Source organism: Vulpes vulpes, chromosome 1, assembly GCF_048418805.1.
Source record: "Vulpes vulpes isolate BD-2025 chromosome 1, VulVul3, whole genome shotgun sequence".
NCBI lineage: Eukaryota > Metazoa > Chordata > Mammalia > Carnivora > Canidae > Vulpes > Vulpes vulpes.
In genome coordinates, this window is record NC_132780.1 from 92311687 (window position 1) to 92332883 (window position 21197).

Genomic DNA, 21197 nt, shown 5'->3' on the forward strand with positions numbered 1-21197 from the left:
CTCTCTGTGTCTCTCATGAATAAATAAATAAAATCTTAAAAAAGAGAGAGAGAGAGATCAGCTGGAACACTGAAGAAACCACAAGCCAGCAACAGAGAACAGCTCATATAGACGGGGCAACAAAAACCAAAGAGCTGCTGTGGCCATCTACTGGTTATGGGTGGAAAAAGACAGACTTGGAAGTAGTCACAGAAGATCTTGAGAGCTCAAGAGTTTGATTTTGTCCTGTAGGCCAGGATAAGGCAAATTTCTTCTGTAAAGAGCAGTAATTCAGGGCTTTATAGAACATTTGGTTTCTGTATGTCAGCCTGCTAGAGCAAAAAAGTAGCCATAGATGACGCCTGATGAGTAGACAAAGCTGTGTTCCAATAAAACGTAATTTACAAATCAGAGAGTAGCCTAGGTTGGGCACTGTCCCATGAGTAGTAGTTTGCCAACTCCTGCTCTAGGTTGATGTGAACAGTCAAAAATAACCATAATAGCAAACCTTTATTGAGCATCTACTGTGTGCCAGATACTGTTATAAGCATTTTACATATTTTATCTCATTAATCTTATCTCATTAATCTTAACTCCTCTGAAATACTGTGCTAAGACCCAAAAAGTTTAAATTAATTGTCCAAATTCCTAAAGCTAGTAAGTTGCACAGCTGAACTCTGCAGCTCAGCAGCCTACCTGCTGAGTCTACCCTTAATCATTACACTAGGCTGTCTCTATACCACACTACTTCACTACTTGAGGGCACTGTTGAATTGGAATAACCTTGGGCTGCAATATTAAGGAAATAAAAGCCTGCCCTTCACTGGCGATTCACTGGCATTGCCCTTCATCAGAGCCCAGATTGATTCCATTTTGTTTTCATGAATGATCCATATTCAAGAACTTAAAGCCTCTGTCAACTTAGTGAACTCCTGTTCACCTGTCTTTTATGAAACAGGCCTCCCCTCGACAAAGCCTTTGATGACTGAAATGCTTCCTTTTGTGCATTCCAACAGCATCTTGTACCTAATTACAATTTAACATTCACCATATTTTACTACAACTTGTGTTAAATACCTGCTAAAGTCTAAAAAATCCACCATGAGAACAAAACCATCTTGTATGTCTATGCTCATTGCAATATAATAAACACTCAATAAACGGGAGTTAAAATAATGTACCCAATTAAATTTATCTTTACAATCTGCATCACTAAGGTATTATAAAGAGCTACGGTTTTCATTTCAGAGGACAACTGAACAAATATAACTAAAAACTAAGACCAACATGTCAGATTTCACTGCCTCTACAGCGTGACATAGGATTGAAAGCTTATGACTTCTCATCTTTTGAAAGTGCAAGAGCTCCCACAGGCTCAGAGAGAACCCAGGCCTAGTGAGAACAAAAGGTAGGAGGTAAGATAACTACATTAATGGTGGTGTTGCTGCCAGCTATATCATCAGTCATACAACAAAGTATAAGCAGTAGGACTCTAGGACAAAACTAAGGACAAGACACACATGGTGAGGTTAAATGGGATAACATGGAAGGAAATAAAGGCAACTCAATAAATATTTTATGTGTTTGACTGTGTCTACAATTTAGGATATGGGAATGTAACAGTCCAAGCCAGGATAGATATTGTTAAAACAAAAAAAAAAAAAAAACAACTATAAACATAAGTACAAAATGGGTGCTGGGATACAAAATTCAGCTTGATGGCCAGAAGACAGGATCCAAGCAGGGCTGTAAGGCCTGGCTAAAATATCAACAGCAAAAAGCAGAAGTGAAAATAGTGATCAGAAACTCCCCCAAAGACATACACAGGCATAGATAGCACTCAAGGGATTAGGACTGAGAACACTGCAGGATAACACCAAAGTTTTGTGCCTGGGGACTGTCGGTGGTGGTGGCATTAACAAAATGGGAAGACTGGAGGAAAGAAGATAATGTGTAATTTTAGACATACTGACTTTGAAGGGACAGCAAGATAGTTAAATGGAAATAAATGTCTAGTGGGAACAGGGTTTAGGCATTAACCTCAGGCTCTGAAAAAAGTTTACAGCCAGAGGAATGTTGGGGAGACAGTTGAAAAAGAATAGTAGATTCTGTTATCCCAACTTCAAGTTACCTTACTTGGTTATTCAACAAATATTTATCAAGCACCTACTTATGTATGAAGCACAAGGGAAAGGGGGGTACAATGTTAGACAAGACAGATCAAGTCCCAGCCCTCATGGATCATAGACAAGCTATAAATAAATAATTTCAGATTGTGAATTTAAAGAAAAGCTACAGGGATCCCTGGGTGGCGCAGCGGTTTGGCGCCTGCCTTTGGCCCAGGGCACGATCCTGCAGACTCAGGATCGAATCCCACGTCGGGTTCCCGGTTCATGGAGCCTGCTTCTCCCTCTGCCTGTGTCTCTGCCTCTCTCTCTCTCTCTGTGTGACTATCATAAATAAATAAATAAATAAATAAATAAATAAATAAATAAATAAATAATTTTAAAAATAAATAAAATAAAATAAAATAAAATAAAATAAAATAAAATAAAATAAAATAAAATAAAAAAGAAAAGAAAAGCTACAGAGCACAACAAAACCAAGGAAAGAGACTGGGAAACAATGATAGAAGGAAGGAGTCACTTATTGATAGAGTGGTCAGGGAAGACCTCTCTGAGCAGAGACCTGAGTGTAGTGAAGACAAAACTGCAGGTTTGAGAGGAAAGGCTTTGACAGAAGAAAAGGGAAAGACCCTGAAGCAGGAACCAAGCTTGTCATGTCTGAAGAACAGAAAGGTTAAATAGAAGGGACAAGATCCCAAAGGACCATGGTTACAAGTTTGCATATAATTTTTCTTAAGAGGCTATAGTCATCAACCCCACACTAGCTACTACCTAGACCGTGTGTAGCGTCCTTTAACTGCTCTCCCCATCCATCCGTGCTCACCTCCATCATCTATGCTGCATAGAAACATAAATGTCATTCTCCTGTAGAAAGCCCTTCGATGGTTTCATACTATGAGTCTTCTGTAACCTACCGTCTTCACTCAACATTGAGATTTATCCATGCTGCTGCTTATTACCGAAAGGTCAAAATCCTGCAAACTACAAATGGTTTAGGGATGCATACATATGCAGTAAGACTAAAAAGAAAAGCAAAGAAAACAGAAGAAGACATTCAGAATTAGTGGTTACTCCTGGGAAGAAGGTAGTAAAGGCCAAAGGAGGGAGAATGACAGAATTAGGCGAAAAAGTAGATACAAGAAAGATAGCATCTGCAAGCTGGGGCTCCAACAGCATAGGAAATGCTTTATTTCTTAAGTGAGATGATGAATATGCAAGCATTCATTATATATTTTTACAGCTTACATATATTTCATGAGCATAAATATTTCTTAGCAAATTTTTAAACATCTTCAGTGTCTTGCCACAATTTTAGCTTAACCGCCAAGATGCTAACTGTTCCAGGCACAGAGGCTCAATCCCTCCCCTTCAAGTGTGCACTTGCCTTTACCTCTAACCCTATTCCTCTGGCCTCTCCATTTGAACAATTAATTCCTACTCTCCCTGCAGACATAAGGATGCCCTCCTTGTCCCTCCCCCAAGATCCTTTCCTCTTGTAGCACTCCATGCATTCCAACACTTATTACATTATCCATGAGGTCACCAGCAGCTCAAGCCTCCATCCCTAGAGACGGGGAGGACTCATGTCTGACTTGTTCATCGTCCCCGCTAGGCCTTATGCAGTCCCTTGCACACAGTAGGATTAAGCAAAGTTTCTAGAATGGATGAAGGGACAAAGAAACAAATCTAAATGAAGAGCACCTCTCACAATAAGTCTAGTCTTCCATCCTTTCTCTATTCCCAATTCCCCCTCTACTCCTACTCAAAGAGTAGACATGGCTTAATGGTCAGATTAAGGATAAAAAAGAGGAGGGGTATGCAGTTATGCTTTTAAAAGCAGGGTCCTCTAAAGGCCTATCTGATATAGTTACTCTTGGCAGGAAAAAAATTAACTGAGAAACTGCAAAAAGGAAAAAAAAACAACCACTGAACAATATTTTGTGCTGCTTTATGAAATCTGAACCTCATCAAAACCACAGTGTGAGAGGACAAATTTTATTACTGAAACCAATTCCCAAAGAGCTCGTTTTTAATCTGCTGTCTAGTGTTGCCCTTTTTAAGTTGGTCTATTTAATTAAAAATCATCAAATAAAAACTATGTCCAGAATGTTCATACTTACCTGTATCAATACAAAGGAAAGGGACACTGACTTTTAATTACTGAGCGATTTAGAAAAGGCTACATACTTCTTTTAATGTGAAACAATTTTTTAATTTATCACTATAGAAATTTTAAAATGCACAAAAAAGAAAAAATATCATAAAAAATTCCTAGGTATCCATCACATGCTTTCCATAATTATCAACATTCTACCACTTGTTTCATATGTCCTGGACCGACTGAATGACTGTTGGACTTACTTCACTCATAAATACGTAAGCAGATAAGGATGTTTTTCTTTCTTATAGAAGCATGAGGCTATTTTTATACCTAAAAAGATGAACAAACAGTTCCTTAATATCATCTAAAACTCAGTCTACATTTTACTTTTCTGGTTGTCTCCAAAATGTCTCTTTACAGTTGGTTTATGTGAACCAGAAACCAAAAAAATCCACATTTTACACTTAGTTGTTATGTCTCTTAGGTCTAATCTAGGAAGATCCTCCTCTCCCACCTTGCTTTACCCACCCACCCTTCCCATGACATTTACAATTGTTGAAGACACCAAGTTCATGGTCCCATAGGCTCTTCTACACTCTGAATCTGGCTGTTTCCTCATAGTGCCACCATTTCCCTCTGCCCTTCCCATTCCTTTAAGATGGACTTTAGGTCTAGAGGCTTGATTACATTCAGTTCAATCTTGTTTTAGCTGCCTATTGTATTAGGTGTATAATCACTAGTTGATCCTCTTTTAGTAATCCTAAAAACTGTTCACAAGACGTATCAATATTAAATTTATGTTTTAGCATCCATGGATAACCTTGGCCTACAGTCATTATTTCATTCGGGGTTACTAAATGGTGACTTTCTAATTATGCAATTCCTTCTACATTTATTAGCCAGAATTCTGTTATGAGAATTTTCCACATCAAGGGTCCAATTACCCCACAATAAAATTCGTACAGGAAAGGCAGAAAAAGTGCCTCAATTCCTTATCTTAGTAATTTTCAGAACGAGTCCCCTGTCCTTGTAATCACCAGTGGTGTCCAGCTGTTATTTTTTAATGATTACAACTCCATGTAATGGGTGGAAGTACACATACGTGTATGGTCTCTCTCTGTGTGTATAGTGTTCTAACATATTGTTGTCATTCTTTTTGATGTTGAAATTGTCCAACATTGGCTAATGAGAGCCTCTTTCACAGTGTCTCTTCTAAACTTTCGATGTGATCCCAGTGGTCTTTCGTAGTTTTCTGACACAAGGCATCTTAGATTTATCTTGTATATTTCCTGCTCAGTCCTGGAATCAACTATCTCTCCAAAAATCCCAGTTCCTTCTAATGGGAAATGATATTTAGAAGCAGTAATCTGGGCACTAGGGATATTCACTGTGACTCAGTTGTCATTGCTTTTTGGTCTTTACAGTCCAAAGAACCAGGATATATATATATATATATTTTTTTTTTTTTTTACACAGAGAAAAAGAAATGATGAGTCTGTACAGATATTTCTCATTCAATTTTAAGATTAAATGTCTCTTTTTAATTTCTTTATTCTTATCACTTTACTTATGTAAAAATTTTTGGTTTCTGATAACATAATTACTGGTATGCTTCAACCTACAAAATAATATGAGAGTTTCAAAATAATAATACTGATTTTTCTGAATGCAATTTAAAACTTCTTTGCAATTCCTTTTGTTGACATATCTGATTAGGCATGGACAATCACAATACTGCATTTTAAAGTCACTAGAAATCATTATTTTCAATCCCTGATTATGACACCAATTTGATACACCACTAGATTAATTTGTTTCTATTTGTTTTCAATTTTGGCAATTTTTTTCTTTTTTAATCAAATGGTAATTTTTAATTTTATAAAATATTTCAACTGTTCCAAGGTCAAAAGTAATTGTAATACAAATTATATTGGAGAAATTATCCATCCTGTCCCTTCTCCCCTGATTTCTTCCTGATGCCTTTAAGGGTAACAATTTTTATTAGCTTTTGTATTATTTTTCCATTGTTCCTTCTTGAAATATACACAGAAATAACTATATATACACACATATATATAACACATATATATGTGTTATATATACACGTATATATAATATTCCTCCCTGTCCCACATAAAATGTAAATTCTAGGTATATTTAAATAGCTCTGCCAATAATCTCATAGGATAACTTCATTTGATATCAGATTGTAGCTAAACTAAAAAGAATTTCTAGTTTCACATGATCTAAAATTATCAATTAAGATTATACCATTCTCCTACATATATTTCCTACTAGATCTAAAGTAGGAGGGCAGCCCGGTGGCTCAGTGGTTTAGCACCGACTTCAGCCCAGGGCGTGATCCTGGAGACCTGGGATCGAGTCCCATGTCAGGCTTCCTGCATGGAGCCTGCTTCTCCCTCTGCCTGTGTCTCTGCCTCTCTCTCTCTCTGTCTCTCATGAATAAATAAATAAAATATTTTTAAAAATAAAAAAAATAAAGTAGGAGCCACCTACTTACAACACCATGTTGTAAGTCATGAGGTACAGAAACAAAATTCTCAGTTCACCCTCTAGTCTCCATCTTGCTGGATCTTTTTAAAATTTTCCTATTCTTCCATTCCTATTATATATTCAGCAGCAGGCTAAACTACAGGCATTTAATGGAGCTCAAAAGACAGAATGGCCTCTGCAGACACCAGGTTAACAATGGATAGGAAAATCGGATTCTTGCTTTGATGCTAAGTTTAGAAGCTATGCACACAGATAATGTCCATGTTTTTCTTTCTTTCCATTTCACCAAGCCCTTTAATTCTCAGGCCTAAAATATATCTGGGTCTTGGATTTCTCCTTTTCACTTCAGCACCTACTCATCTGATTGTCTGAAAATTGATTGTTAGGACATTTCTCAGTTATCAAGCAGTGAAATAGGTTAAGTGGAGGATTCCTAATTTGTTCTATGTCTTTCTAACCCTAGTACAATAAGATATAATAATAGCTCATATTTATACTTAGTGTCGGCTCTGTTTTAAGGACTTACAACAACCCTCTGAACAGAGACTACTATCCTCAGTTTGCAAATGAAGAAACTAAGTTTTAGGAGAAACAAGGAACTTGCCAAGGTCCCACAGCAGGTAAGTTACAGAGCCATGACTCAACTCAAAGTTGATTGAAACCAGGCTATTCATCCTTAGTCTATACTATTACCCACAGGAGAAAACAATCTATTGTTTGGTATTCTTGAAAATGCTAGTAGGAAAAAAAAAAAAAAAAAGGAAAATCAGCTATGTTCACTTAGTAATTTATTTAACAAATATTTATTAGCTCTTCAAAACTCTCTTGTCTGATCTTAAGTCCTTTTAAGTGTTTCTGAGTATTTGGTATGAGACATCCTTTGAATATATGCTGTTTTTTCTTCAATGAAAAAATGCCAAATAGGGATCCCTGGGTGGCTCAGCAGTTTAGTGCCTGCCTTCGGCCCAGGGCATGATCCTGGAGACCCAGGATCGATTCCCACATCAGCTCCCTGCATCTAGCCTGCTTCTCCCTCTCCTGTGTTTGTCTATCTCTGTCTCCTCTCTCTCTCTCTCTCTTTCTCTCTCTCTCTCTCTCTCGATGTCTCTCATGAATAAATAAATAAATTTTTTTAAATGCCAAATATTTTGTATTATAATACTGAGCCTTAAGTCAATCATCAGAAATTCTTTCTCTTCACATTCTCTCAAAGGATTGCCTTTATGAATATCCTACAATTCTCTATTCATCACCTTGCTTGGCATACTTTGATTTTTACTAAGGACTGTGAAAAAGAGAAGAAGTACGCTGTAGCAGATGGGGATGGTTGGTGCTCCAAGAGCCAATCCCCCTTTCTTCCTTGCTCACAGAACCCTAATTTTGTCCCTAATTTTTAAGGGAAAAACTCTGTCCTTTCCTCATCCCAAGGCTGAATTTTGTTTAGGTGAAGGCAGGAACAGTGGCTTGTTTTCCCACAAGTGACACTGTTAAGACTAGGGATATGATACTCTTCTAGTTACAGAGATTTAAAGAGATGTCTGCTGTAGAGCTTTGAGGAAGCTTTTCCTCAAAAGAAGTCCCAAGACAGGAACATTCACTTTTTTTGCCCTTAGACCTTCAAAGGTGATAAGTTGATACTTGGAACTATAAGCAGCTTAAGAAGAAGAAGAACACCCACTAAGGATAACAGAGTGGAAAGGCAAAGAGAAATTGGGTTTTTGATGGCATTGTCAAGCCCTTAATAACCAAGCCAGCACCTGTTCCACCTCCAATACTTTGTTGTGTGAGATAATAAGACGATTATCGAATCTATTTTTAGTTGTGTTCTCTATTAACACTAATAGCCAAGTCATCCTGATACAAGTGCTTATCAAAAATTGCATTTGAAAAGAAATAAAGGAAGAACAACCTAGAAAAGCAGCCTGAAAGAAAAAAACCCACAAAGATGTCTTCAGCTCAAAAAATCCAGTTACATAATTACAGAATGATATAAATCTGGTTTCACTGCAGTTCAAATAACAGAAATCAAGTACCTTATCAGTGGACTCAAAGTAACCCAATACTATGACATGGCTAAGGAAAAATCTACAGCCAGCCATGTTAGGTAACGTTATTAGAACCAGAGGCTTAGTTTACTGTGGCAAAATCTTAAAAAGCTCAGCACTGATCATATTTCTAGAATAAATAATGTATGCAATGTTAAAAGCAACCATGAAAAAGAGGAGTATGTGAAGGAATTTACCAAGAGGGTAAAAGATACAGAGACCATATAATCTGAAGACAGCCTAAAGGAATTACAAATGCATAGTCCAGAAGAAGACCAAAATGGGGGCATGGTGACTATTTTCAAGGGTTCTCCTGGGAAAGAGGGACTGGACTTAGTCTTATCCCTGCAGAGAAAGGCATTAGAAACAACAGTTGGTTGATAGAAGGTAGCTTAAGATAGCAATTTTCTGGGCAGCCCAGGTGGCTCAGCGGTTTAGTGCCACCTTCAGCCCAGGGCCTGATCCTGGAGACCCGGGACTGAGGCCCACGTTGGGCTCCCTGCATGGAGCCTGCTTCTCCCTCTGCCTATGTCTCTGCCCCTCTCTCCCTCTCTGTGTCTCTCATGAATAAATAAATAAAAATCTTAAAAAAAAATAGCAATTTTCTAACCATTAGAGCAATCTAAAAGTCAAGTAAGTTATCACGTGAGATAGTGAAATCCACTTTCACGGAGATGAAGTAAAGGCCAGGTGACCATCATCAGGAACATTCTAGAACAGTATTTCCCAGAGAGTAGTACACACGTCACTAGTTGTACAAGAGATGACTTTAACTGTACACACATTTTATTTCATTCGCTGCATATTTCTTTTAACATACATTGAAAATTAATAAACGTACATACTAAATTAGCCATAAATTCCACGGCTTCCTAAATACGAAGGTTTTAGGATAAGTGAAATAATAATGTAAGGGTCATTTTAAAAATATAATCAATATATGCCATTTAACATAACTAGATATATTACTTTACGACCTATTGGTTATAGTCCTAGAATTTATGAGATAAACAATCCAAAGCACTAAAGATTTAAGGGGAAAAAAAACTTTTGAGAGAAAAATATTAAAGCAAAAAAAAAAAAAGCCCTAAGTTAATTAAGTAGTATTAGAAAAAAGCAAAAATCATGAAGGTACCACAAAAATGTCCAAATTTCAGACATGCCACTCTGTGAGAACTCTTGTATTGAACATCCTGAAACTAAAGTTTCTCCTTTACCAAAGTTGTCTTCAGTGATTCTATGAAAACGTGATCATTTATAAATACATTTAGTCAAAGAGGTTTCACAATTAAATAGAACTACAATTTTCCATTATTTTCAATGACAGTCTTAGAAATTTTAATTGCTATAGCTATAAGATGATTTCTGGAATGCTCACAAAACTAATTTTTTTTTATCACAAAAGACTAATAATTCAAGCATCTAATCAGCATTCATTGGAGGCCTTTATGGGCCAGATGCTGTGGTATACACAAGTTTGAAAGTAAATGTGCAAGTTTTCATTTGAAATATCTACTGCTACCTTGAGGAAAATTTTTAAACATTTAAGGTAAAACACCAAGAGGGATTGTCTTTACCATCACGTTCATTAAAAATATATATGTATTTTTATAAGATCGAAAACCAACCTATTTTCTATGCCTATTTTCAACCTTTATGCTACCCATACACACACACACACACACACACACACACACACATACACAGAACCTAGACACATGATCCAGCTTCAGATTTCAAATTTCTTCAGTAAGTTCTGTCTCATAATCAGTATTTGATGCTCTTGCTCCAAGATATTCTGAAAATCCTTAGGAATCTTACCGAAGCCCTAAAGGCAATCTTGTGATGTCTCTGAAAAGCCTGTCTACCTCTGTCTTCCGACAGCTGTAGGGCAGGCAGGCATAGCCTACAGTGAGAAGAAAGTGATGGGCTTCTCTGGAGGAAATGGTGGCACAGCATACTTACCACTGGAGGCGTTCTTACTAACTAATGAGAAGCCTGACCTTTTCTTCTTTCCTAGTTCCTTGGGCCAAGATGTACTTTATGTTTGAATAATCAAATAATAAATGACATCTAACATGTAAGGAAATACCAAAGCTTAAACTTCTGGTCTCCATGTTGCCAGCCCCAAATGGATTTCATCCAAAGGAAAACAACCGGTCTAGGAAGACTGCCTTCCTACCTCCTGAGTGTGTTCCTTGTAGACTTGCAGTGGCCCTGTGGCTTTGGCAGTGTCCCAGAGCTGCAGCGAGCCATCGCCACTACAAGTGACCAAGATATGTTCATTGTTCTCACTCCAGGTCACGTCAAACAAACCATCGTTCCAGTCAAAGCTACAGCAGGAAAAGTGAAACAGAAAATCTAGGTACACAGGCAGCTGAGGACAAAATAACGATCATAATTTTACAGCTTTTCTTCAAGTTTATCACATATTTTTAACACACATTATCTCACACAGTCATCACGACTACGAAAGTAAGTAGAGCAAGCACCTGACAGATGCAGAAATGCTTTCAGAGAGGTGACAAGAACACCCCAGGTCATGCATATGCCTGAAAACTGCAGACCTAGATTAAAATTAGGTCTCCTATCTAGAAATTTGGCACTATTTCCATGAGGACATGATGCCACATCTGGGTGCTGTCTGGGTTCTGTGGTCCACAGGACAATAGTAATTTAGGCCAGTGGTTTCAACTTTCCACATAAAACTTTCACCTAAGCTGTGAGCAGGTAATTATCTTCTGACAGATTTCCCTTCCTTTCTCTGACATTGACTAACCCTGACAGAGGTGTTAATAAGTCCAACAGTCAAAGAGAGTCATAGAAAGAAGAAAGGACAAGAAGTGCTAGGTAGCTCACAAAATGGATAATGAGCTCCTGAATGAGTAAAACTAAACTATGTAAAGAAGACAGCAAAGTTAGAAATGTCCCATAATATACTAACTAGTTTACATTTTTTATGTTTAAGTTTTATAACTTATAAATGGACACCGAGAGAAAAAAAATTAGAAGTTAACATAATCACAACTTATTGGCAAAAGTATGTTCTATGCCAAGTAAATGCTTGTTTCTTTTCTCCCGCAAATTTAAAATTCAAAAATGTTTTACTCATCAAGATTCAAAATCTATATTAAGGCTTTAATAGCAACAAAGAATACACATGGAAGTGTAATCATTAGAGCAACCTTACCTTCTAAAAAGTCTAAGCCCAGATTCATTTTGATCCAATATGAGAAGGGTCCCACAGCCTAAGGAAAAAAAAAAAACAAAAATCAGGGTTATACTGAACTTGCGAGGGGAGCATCTAAGGTCAAAGGGGATGGAACACTGAGTACCTAATTTTACTACCACCAATTTCTCCCTAAAGTTCTTGAGACCATGTTTACAAAATGACCAGATTGTGCTCTCCATTTCTGTCTTTCCATATTGCGCCTCAACCATGAAATATTATCTCACCTATGTTTGGGATCCAGACACAGCACTAGGACAGGAGAGAGATATTTGAATTCATATTCTGTGGCCAGGTAGGGTGCCAGGCACATAAGCCTCCCAAATAGGTGTCATCATCCCTATTCACAAGCGAGAAACCTCTGACCTACAGGCCCCAGGAACTACTCCCCCTACTACATTACAGTGCCAAAAATGAATTATTTCACTAAAGGACAAGCATATCTTAAAAGTTCTGTTATGTGGACTGAGGTACGAAAAAGTCTATTTAAACATGACTGGTTTTTTTTTTTTTTTTTAAATACCAATTCCTTGTAAGTTCTACAAAGGATTTAATTTAAAATATCAAACTCATTCATGAGTTTCAACCTCACTAGTGGACAAGTATTGTAAATCTGAATGTGCAAGTGCAAGCGCTAAGAGCTAAGCGGTAAAATGCAAGTAAATACTTCTCGCCCCGAGTCTTAGAAATCACTTTTTTTTTTTCCATCTGTAGGACCAAACAAAAACGACTATCAAAAGCTGACATTCTACAATGACTTACTTCACATAGCTTCAGTATGAAAATAATAGGGATACACGTTAAAAGCAGAAAACTTAAGAACGGATCCCTGCCTTTCAGTCGAGCCCTTGAAAAGAGACCGTGAACTCCAAGGTCCAACTACTTGCAATTGTCTGCTTTTCCCTGAGACGGCAAAAGGGAGGGGCAGAGCTTGATCACTGTCATGACCGCAAGTGTGGGAGGCTCCGAGCGTCGGCTCAGGAGACGCACGGCCCGGATGGCGACCGTGGGGACCGGGGGCCCACTGGCAGGTGCTGGGGGTGACCCTGCAGGCCCTCGCCTTCCAAGTCCCGGCAGCAGCGGGCCCAGCGCGTGCCTGGGGCGGGGGCGGGGGTCAAAGGTCGGGCGGGGGCGTCGGCCGACCGGGGAGTAAGGCAGGACGCCGGGCTGCAGGCCCCGCCCACGTGCTGCTTCCGCACCGTAAGGAGCCACGGACCCGGTCTCCAGACCCGCTCCCCACGCGGGACCAGAGAGGCGGCGGGAACTGGCGCGAGCCTAGGCTGCCCCCGGTGGCCATCTGCGGCACTGGCTGCCGTCGGAAGTGCTTTCTGACCGCGGGGGGGAGCTGGGGCTCGACTGGAACCCGCCCCCGCCCCGGCGGCGCGGCCTCACCCGCGATGCCGTAGTGCTGGGCTGCGGCGCACGCCAGCCGGCCCGGCAGGTACGGGGAGAACTCGGCCGCGTAGCCGTGGCGGCCCGGGACCCGCAGCGTCCGCACCGCTCCGCCGCGCGCCCCGCTCATCCCGCCCGCCGCCTCCGGGCCTCGCCGCCCAGGCGCCGCCACAGGCCTTTCCGAGTCGGAAGACGACCGTGCTCCCTCGGCAAGTCAGAAACCCAGGAAGACGAGGCGGAAGTGAGGACACATGGGCCCTGAATGCTACACTTCGATTGGCTCGCGAAGGAAAGGGCCTTGACTCTGAAGGAGTCCATTTTTGTTTGGGGCAAAACAAAGTGGTTCGCGCCGCCTATCCTGAACTAGACGTAGCAGGCAGTGATTCTACGGTGAGGTGTTGGTTACAGACAACTTCTGTCTTTGCGTATTAGCCTCCCGGAGGGATTTTTTTGTTTTATATTAATCCATTGAGGTCTTGGGAAGCTGGCAGCAGGAAGTGTTTCTGATGATTACACAATAAGACAAGCTACAGCAGCTCACACCGAGCAGCGAGCCAGAAGGCAACTGAGTGTTGTCCGGGGTAACCTGAAGCAGTATTAAATCAGGCGGGAGTGAAGCATGGCAAAAAAGATATCATAAGCAATTAACTTTTTTTTAAAAATGCCCACTGGGACGCCTGGGTGGCTCCGCGGTTGGGCGCCTGCCTTCGGCTCAGGACGTGACCCTGGAGACCCGGGATCGAGTCTCACATCGGGTTCCATGCGGGGAGCTTGCTTCTCCCTCTGCCTGTGTCTCTGCCTCTGTGTGTGTGTGTGTGTGTGTGTGTGTGTGTGTTTGTGTCTCATGAATAAATAAATCTTAAAAATTCCCACAAAGTATATTGTATAATCACTAATGCTCAGATGCGAGGCTAATGGGGAGTTAAAAGCCAGTCTAGCATTTGTTCAAGCAAAGATCATGGTAATGGGAGTGAAAAATAGATTAAGATTTTAAGGCAATAACGTAATAAATGATATGTAAGGAACAGGAAGGAGTCAAAATGATTCCCACATTTCTGACTTAGGTGCCTGGGTGGATACAAGGACTCTATGCTGAAATTAGGACCATGGGAGGAGTAACAGTTTCGAAAGAAAATGAGCTCCAGTTTTAACATGTTGAATGTGAATTTCTCATGGGCTATTGGACATTCCCTCAGAGACTAAGGCAAGAGTGCTTATGTGCAGGTAAAAAATATGTAAGTTGTAGAAAGAATTGTCCTCACTCAGGAGAGTTCTATGAAAAGCGAGAAGGGCCAAAGACCTTGGGGAAAAACACTCATATGTAAGACTTGGCCAAAAAAAAAAAAAAAAAAAAAAAGAAGTTACGGAAGGATAGAAGAGACACAGATGGATCCAATTAATCAGTTCAAGAATACAGCTCAAATTGGGAGGGTTTGCACATCTCACATACCCTCTAGTACATATGTTTCATTGTTTTCATGTTCTTTGCACAGTGTGAACCTAAGGTCCCAAGATGGTTGATGTCACTTCACTGTTATCTCCCATATGCTGTGTTTTTGGAAGTGGCACGAGGTGGCTTGTGAGCTCTGAATCAGTGTCAACATGGAGGCTGCTTTATCAGACACAGACAATTTAAATTCCGATTTAAACTACATCATCCCAACCAAATAAACAGAGTGGGAGTCCTCAGGTCCTTTAAACTCACAGTAACAAAGAAAGACCAACAACCCAGACAGCTAGTCAGCTAGTCAGCCATGAGTGTCTGCACCTGTAAACAAAAAGAAAATGACTAAGCCAGTCTCCAAACTTTCTCTCTACGGGTAGCCATGAAAAGGTATGGGTAAAAATCACCAAGTATGACCATCTTATTTAGTGTTTCAAGTACAATGAAATCTTCAACACTAGTTGGAATTAAATAAATACCTATAAGCTTAAGAAAAGTTTTAATTTAACATAATGGTGGGGCCTGTAATACCTTTCTCTGCCAGAAAGGAAGTACATGAGAAGGTTAGAAAGACTGTGGACACGACACAGGAACCTTTCAGAGGGGGCTTTTCCTGGGCATATGTGGGGCAGTTAATATATTGCTAGTTACATATTATAACCTACTGAATAAAATAAGAATCTAAGAAATCACACTGATATGAATAATGGGAGAAGAGGCAGTGTTTCTTTACAATAGAATTCCTATTAATAAAGGTAGAAGAAATGATGAAATCACAAGTAATTATTTGGCCATTACCAGAGTAATAATTGTTTTAGGCAAGAATCATCAATGGATATTGAGACTAGTAGGAGGAAGTATAAAGAGAAACAGGATATTTACATAATCTCAAAATGTCTCCCCATTAGATTCTTATTAGTGAAAAAAGGAAATTTGGTAACTTTACAGTGAAGACACCTAGCAAACACCACCTTGGCCAAGTGGTTCAGCATCCAAAACTGGCACAAATCCACAGCCTGTGCCTCCTGACACAATGCAGTGGGAAGAACACAATGTCACTTCTGTGCCGTTTCTGCCCGAATTGCATAACCTGAGGAATGCAGATGATGAGGAAACAAACTGAGTGACATCCTACAAAATAACTGGCCTGTGCTCTTCAAAAATATCGAAGTAATGAAAGACAAAGACTGAAGAATCGTTTCCCATTAAAGCACACTATGGAGACATTGCAACTAAAGCAATATATGATCCAGAGTTAGATCCTGGACTAGAGAGATGTTTCTCTTTTGCTGTAAAGAACATTAGAGGACAATTGGTAGAAATTGCAAAGAGTTGTGGATTAGTTAATAGTTTTATACCGATACTAAATTCTTGATTTAGTGATAAGTCACTGCATTGTGTTTATGTAGGCTGCGTTCTTGTTTTTAGGAAGTATATACTATATTTTGAGCACTTAATAATTAGAAGAGTGGGTACTTAAGCAAATGGCTAGATAAAGCAAAGGTGATAAAATGTTCATGTTTAGGAATCTGCATGAAGCTTATACAGGATTACTTTGAATTATTTTTCCAACCTTTCTGTAAATTTGTAATAATTTAAAATAAAAAGTTTTCTTTTGGGGCACCTGCGTGGCTCAGTGGTTGAGCATCTGCCTTTGGCTCAAGTCTTGATCCCAGGGTCCTTGGATGGAATCCACATCGGGCTCCCTGCAGGCTGCCAATGTCTCTGCCTCTCTATATATATCTCTCATGAATAAATAAAATATTTTTTTAATTTAAAATTAAAAAATTAAAAATTTTTCTTCAAAAAAAGAAGGCTGAACTTCTGATTTCTGATTTTGTATGTAAGGAGATTGGAAGTCACTACTCTGTCCTAACAACAAGTAAAAAGCTGAACATGAACAACTGCTCTTGGATCTCTGAGGGGAAGACCCATAGCAAACCTCTGCCTTTCAGATTGGAGAGACAGGGATCCCTGGGTGGCGCAGCGGTTTAGCGCCTGCCTTTGGCCCAGGGCGTGATCCTGGAGACCGGGATCGAATCCCACGTCGGGTTCCCGGCGCATGGAGCCTGCTTCTCCCTCTGCCTGTGTCTCTGCCCCTCTCTCTCTCTCTCTCTCTCTCTCTCTCTCTCTCTCTCTGTGACTATCATAAATAAATAAAAGTTAAAAAAAAAAAAAAAAAAAAAAGATTGGAGAGACAGGTGAATGCAGCAAGTCGTAGCTTACCAGAGCCAAGATTCAGCATTGGAGACTACCATGGAACCAGCACCTTTGTAGGAAAACACGAACTAGAATTCATAAATTACTGGATGCTCAGTGTGGAGAGGTCTGAGAGATTAAAATCTCCAAGGAGACCCAGTCATGGGTAGGAGGGGACCCAAAATATTGCTAGAGTTACCTCCATGAGACCAACCAGTTTCCCACAGTAAATATCAGAGAAAAATCTGCTCCTGTTTCTGGTGGCAAAGCATTTTGGAATATGTCAGATCACTGTGTTCTTAACAAGGCCTGTCCTCAGGGAAAACTAGTTAACCAGAGCCTAAGTAACCTGAAAGAAGGGAAATAGCCAACTCCAGCCCATTCCAGACATTCTGTCCTACCTTAATGGGGAAAAACAACAACAACAACAACAACTAAGGAACACTTGGGAAGTTCACACTCCAGATGTACAAGCAAGGTTCACTAAAAGACCAAGACCTAATCATAGGAATAGAGAATGCTTCTCCTGCCCCCACACCTTACCACCACATTGCTAAAGGCTTATTTATAGCAGATCTGAAGTGTACAGTTCAATCAGTTTTGACAAGTGCATAGACCATGGAACTGACACCACCCCCCCATCAAGGCATGGGACATTTGTATCATCCCAGAAAAGTTCCCTTGAGCTCTTTCCTAATCAAACTTGCCCCTTACCCCTGTCCCCCATCAATCACTGATCTGATGTTTGGCTTGTTAAGGACTGCCTGAAATTCCAGGACTCGAAATTTATTCCCTGTGAGTTTTTTAATTGATTATTTGAAGATTCCTCTTTTAAATGCCAAGTAGGCCACCCGACAAAACACTGAGAATGCTGGATTTTTATCTTAATTTGCAGTTTACTTCTCAGTTTCATACTTTCTCTAGAGTTTTGTACAGTAGAAGAGTTTTGGCTACATCAATCATTTCTAGCTAGGAGGTCTTGAAGACTGTAACAGAGTGGGATAAAGTATGCTAAATATTTCAAAAGCCAAGCCATTTATTAATCCACAGCAGAGGCCAGCCTAAAACTAACTTTTTTGGTTTGTTTTTATGCTGAAATTATATGGATGCAAGATGCTTACATTTGTTCTCTGGTGGTTTTTTTTTTTTTTTAATTTAAATTCAATTATACTACATCATCAGTTTCAGATGTAGTGTTCAATAAATCATCAGTTGCATGTAACACCCAGTCTGATCTTGATATTAATTTCTGATTGCTTTTGAAATCATAGCATTTCTGGGGCTCATAAAGGTAAAAATTTGAAAAGGTTCATATAGGTTTTATGTGAATTGATCTTTAAGGGTCTGCAACAGGAGTTTACCAAGCCCAAGTAGACTAAGGCAGAGAGTTGCTGTCATATACACCTTATTGGGATAATTGAAAACATATGAATGGTTGATTAGATAAAAATGATCATATCAGGGCACCTGAGTGGCTCAGTGGTTGAGCATGGTCTCAGATCATGATCCCGGGGTCCTGGGATTGAGTACCACATCCGGCTTCTTGCAGGGAACCTGCTTCTCCCTCCGCCTATGTCTCTGCCTCTCTCCAGGTCTTTCAAGAATAAATAAAATATATTTTTTAATTTATTTATGATAGTCACAGAGAGAGAGAGAGAGAGAGAGAGAGAGGCGCAGAGACACAGCCGGAGGGAGAACAGGCTCCATTCACCGGGAGCCCGACGTGGGATTCGATCCCGGGTCTCCAGGATCACGCCCTGGGCCAAAGGCAGGCGCTAAACCGCTGCGCCACCCAGGGATCCCTAAATAAAATATTTTTTAAAAATTATTGTATCAATTTAAGTGTCCCAAATTTGATGACTATGGTTATGTGAGAAAATGCTCCTATTTTTAGGAAATACTTAGGAAGTAACAAGAGATAAAAGGAATTATGAAAGGGTAATCCTTTAAATGGTTCAGAAAAAGTAAGGAATATGGACACGAAAAAAAAAGGAATATGGACATGCATGAATAGAATGATAAAACAAATATGGTAAAAATGTTAAGAATTTAAGAATCTGGGTAAAACATATATAGGAATTTTATGTTTTATGTATTACTCTTGTAATATTTCTCCAACTTTAAATTTATTATAATTGAAAGATTTTCTTAAATATATGACTAAAGATTTTACCAATTTAGACTGTTCTTGCCCAATTAGTTTGAGTTAGTAGAAAATGGCTCTAATTTGTTAAGTAGTACCTGGGAACCTGTGAAAAATTCCTATACTGGTGCCTGTAGAGTTCCTGTCAGTGAATCATATGCCATAAACATCTGTTTTGTGATTCTACTGGGACTTCTGATTTGTATAAATTTGAAGGAGTGTGTTTGGGAAGAAAAGCAGAAGTTTCCTGCTACTTAAGTCTAGAATGAAACAACTCACACACTTTATATTTCAGAGCTAATCAAGTGGAAATGTCAATGGGGAAATCCAGGTCAACTATAATTCCCATCATGACTAAGCAGCATAAAGACTGACTACAGCAACCTAAAACTGACCTCAGGGAGAAATCAGTCAAAGCAGGATCAGTCGTTTCCAGGATTCTTGGTAGGTTTACTCAGCAATTCATAAATACTACTATTTATAGTAAGCGTAAATCTCGACCAGTGCATACATTTCACTTTTGGACAAACATAGAGTACAGACCAAGCTATTTCTCTGGATTATATATTTTGTTTATATATTCTCTTTTTTAAAGATTTTATTCATTTATTCTTGAGAGAGAGACAGAGACACAGGCAGAGAGAGAGAAGCACGCTCCATGCAGGGAGCCCCACGTGGTACTCGATCCTGGGTTCACAGGATCATGCCCTGGGCTGAAAGTGGCGCTAAACCGCTGAGCCACCCGGGCTGCCCAATATATTCTTTTTTTTTTTTTCTTTTATTTATTTACTTACTTATTCATGAGAGACACCGAGAGAGAAGCAGAGACTAGGCAGGAGAAGCAGGCTCCCTGCGGGGGACCCTATGTGGGACTTGGGACTCGATTCCAGAATCACGCCCTGAGCCAAAGGCACCACTGAGCCACCCAGGCATCCCTCTTTATTCTTAACAAAGAAAAATTTGGACAGAGAAACAATTTGCCAAATATACAGGGAATGTCTATGGTCATCTTAAATCTGAGCATCAGACATTAAAAATCTAGTATGCCCATTATGTGCCTTGGATTTCTTAGCTCTGAAAGAGCATATTCTTCAAAAGCTGTCATTTCAGAGGCCCCTGGGTGGTTCAGTAAGTTAAGTGTCTGACTCTTGATTTCAGCTCAGGTATGATCTCAGGATGGTGAGACCAAGCCCTACGTAGGGCTCACATGCTGGGCATGGAGCCTGCTTGAGATAATCTCTCTCCCTCTGTCTCTGCCCCTCCACCCTAAAAAATTCTATCATTTCATTTTCATTAACTAAGGAATAAAAATAATACTGGTTTCCTTCAAACATGTTCAACCCCTTTGGTCAAAAAGGCAAAAAGATGAAATCTTAGAAGTTGTCTGGCATTCTTCTCAGAGTCCCTAAGATCCTTGATGTTCTATAGTACTGTATTTTTTTCTTTTCTTTTCTTTTTTTCTTTGTTTCTTTGTTTTCCTGTTCCTCAAACACCCCAGTCTCCAGCCCCAGGGTCTTTGCACTTGCTATTGTATAGTTCTCTCTCTTTTTCTTTTCTTTCTTTGTTTCTCTTCTTTCATTCTTGTAGTCTGTAATACAGTATTATTCACAGTTAAAAAGAAGTCACTACACTGTGAATCAATTCATTATATAGCGATGACTAGAAATTTCAGCTCTGATGATGTTGACTATAAGATTTTCAGCAAATGGGATCCCTGGGTGGCGCAGTGGTTTGGCGCTTGACTTTGGCCCAGGGCACGGTCCTGGAGACCCGGGATCGAATCCCACATCAGGCTCCTGGTGCATGGAGCCTGCTTCTCCCTCTGCCTATGTCTCTGCCTCTCTCTCTCTCTCTCTGTGACTATCATAAAATAAATTAAAAATTAAAAAAAAAAGATTTTCAGCAAATAATTAATCTCTGAGTCTCAGGTTCCCCATAAACAGAGCTTCCTAAGAAGGGCCAGCAGAACAGTGAGGGATCTAGAAGCCACATGACAGAGAATTGTTTAGAACTAGGGTACCACTA

At 39.6% G+C, this 21197-nt stretch overlaps 1 protein-coding gene across 1 annotated transcript in view; it reads right to left on the reverse strand.

Moving 5' to 3' along the window:
* The window catches only part of PEX7 (peroxisomal biogenesis factor 7), an 81289-nt gene extending 67672 nt beyond the window's left edge, over window positions 1-13617 (reverse strand). The window contains exons 1-3 of the mRNA XM_025997893.2: window positions 13387-13617; window positions 11956-12013; window positions 10948-11098 (exon numbers count right to left, since the gene is read on the reverse strand). Of these exons, the coding sequence (XP_025853678.1) occupies window positions 10948-11098; window positions 11956-12013; window positions 13387-13516 (339 nt within the window). The 5' untranslated portion in view covers window positions 13517-13617. The remainder of the gene's footprint in view (window positions 1-10947; window positions 11099-11955; window positions 12014-13386) is intronic.
* Between the last annotated feature and the right edge of the window lie 7580 nt (window positions 13618-21197).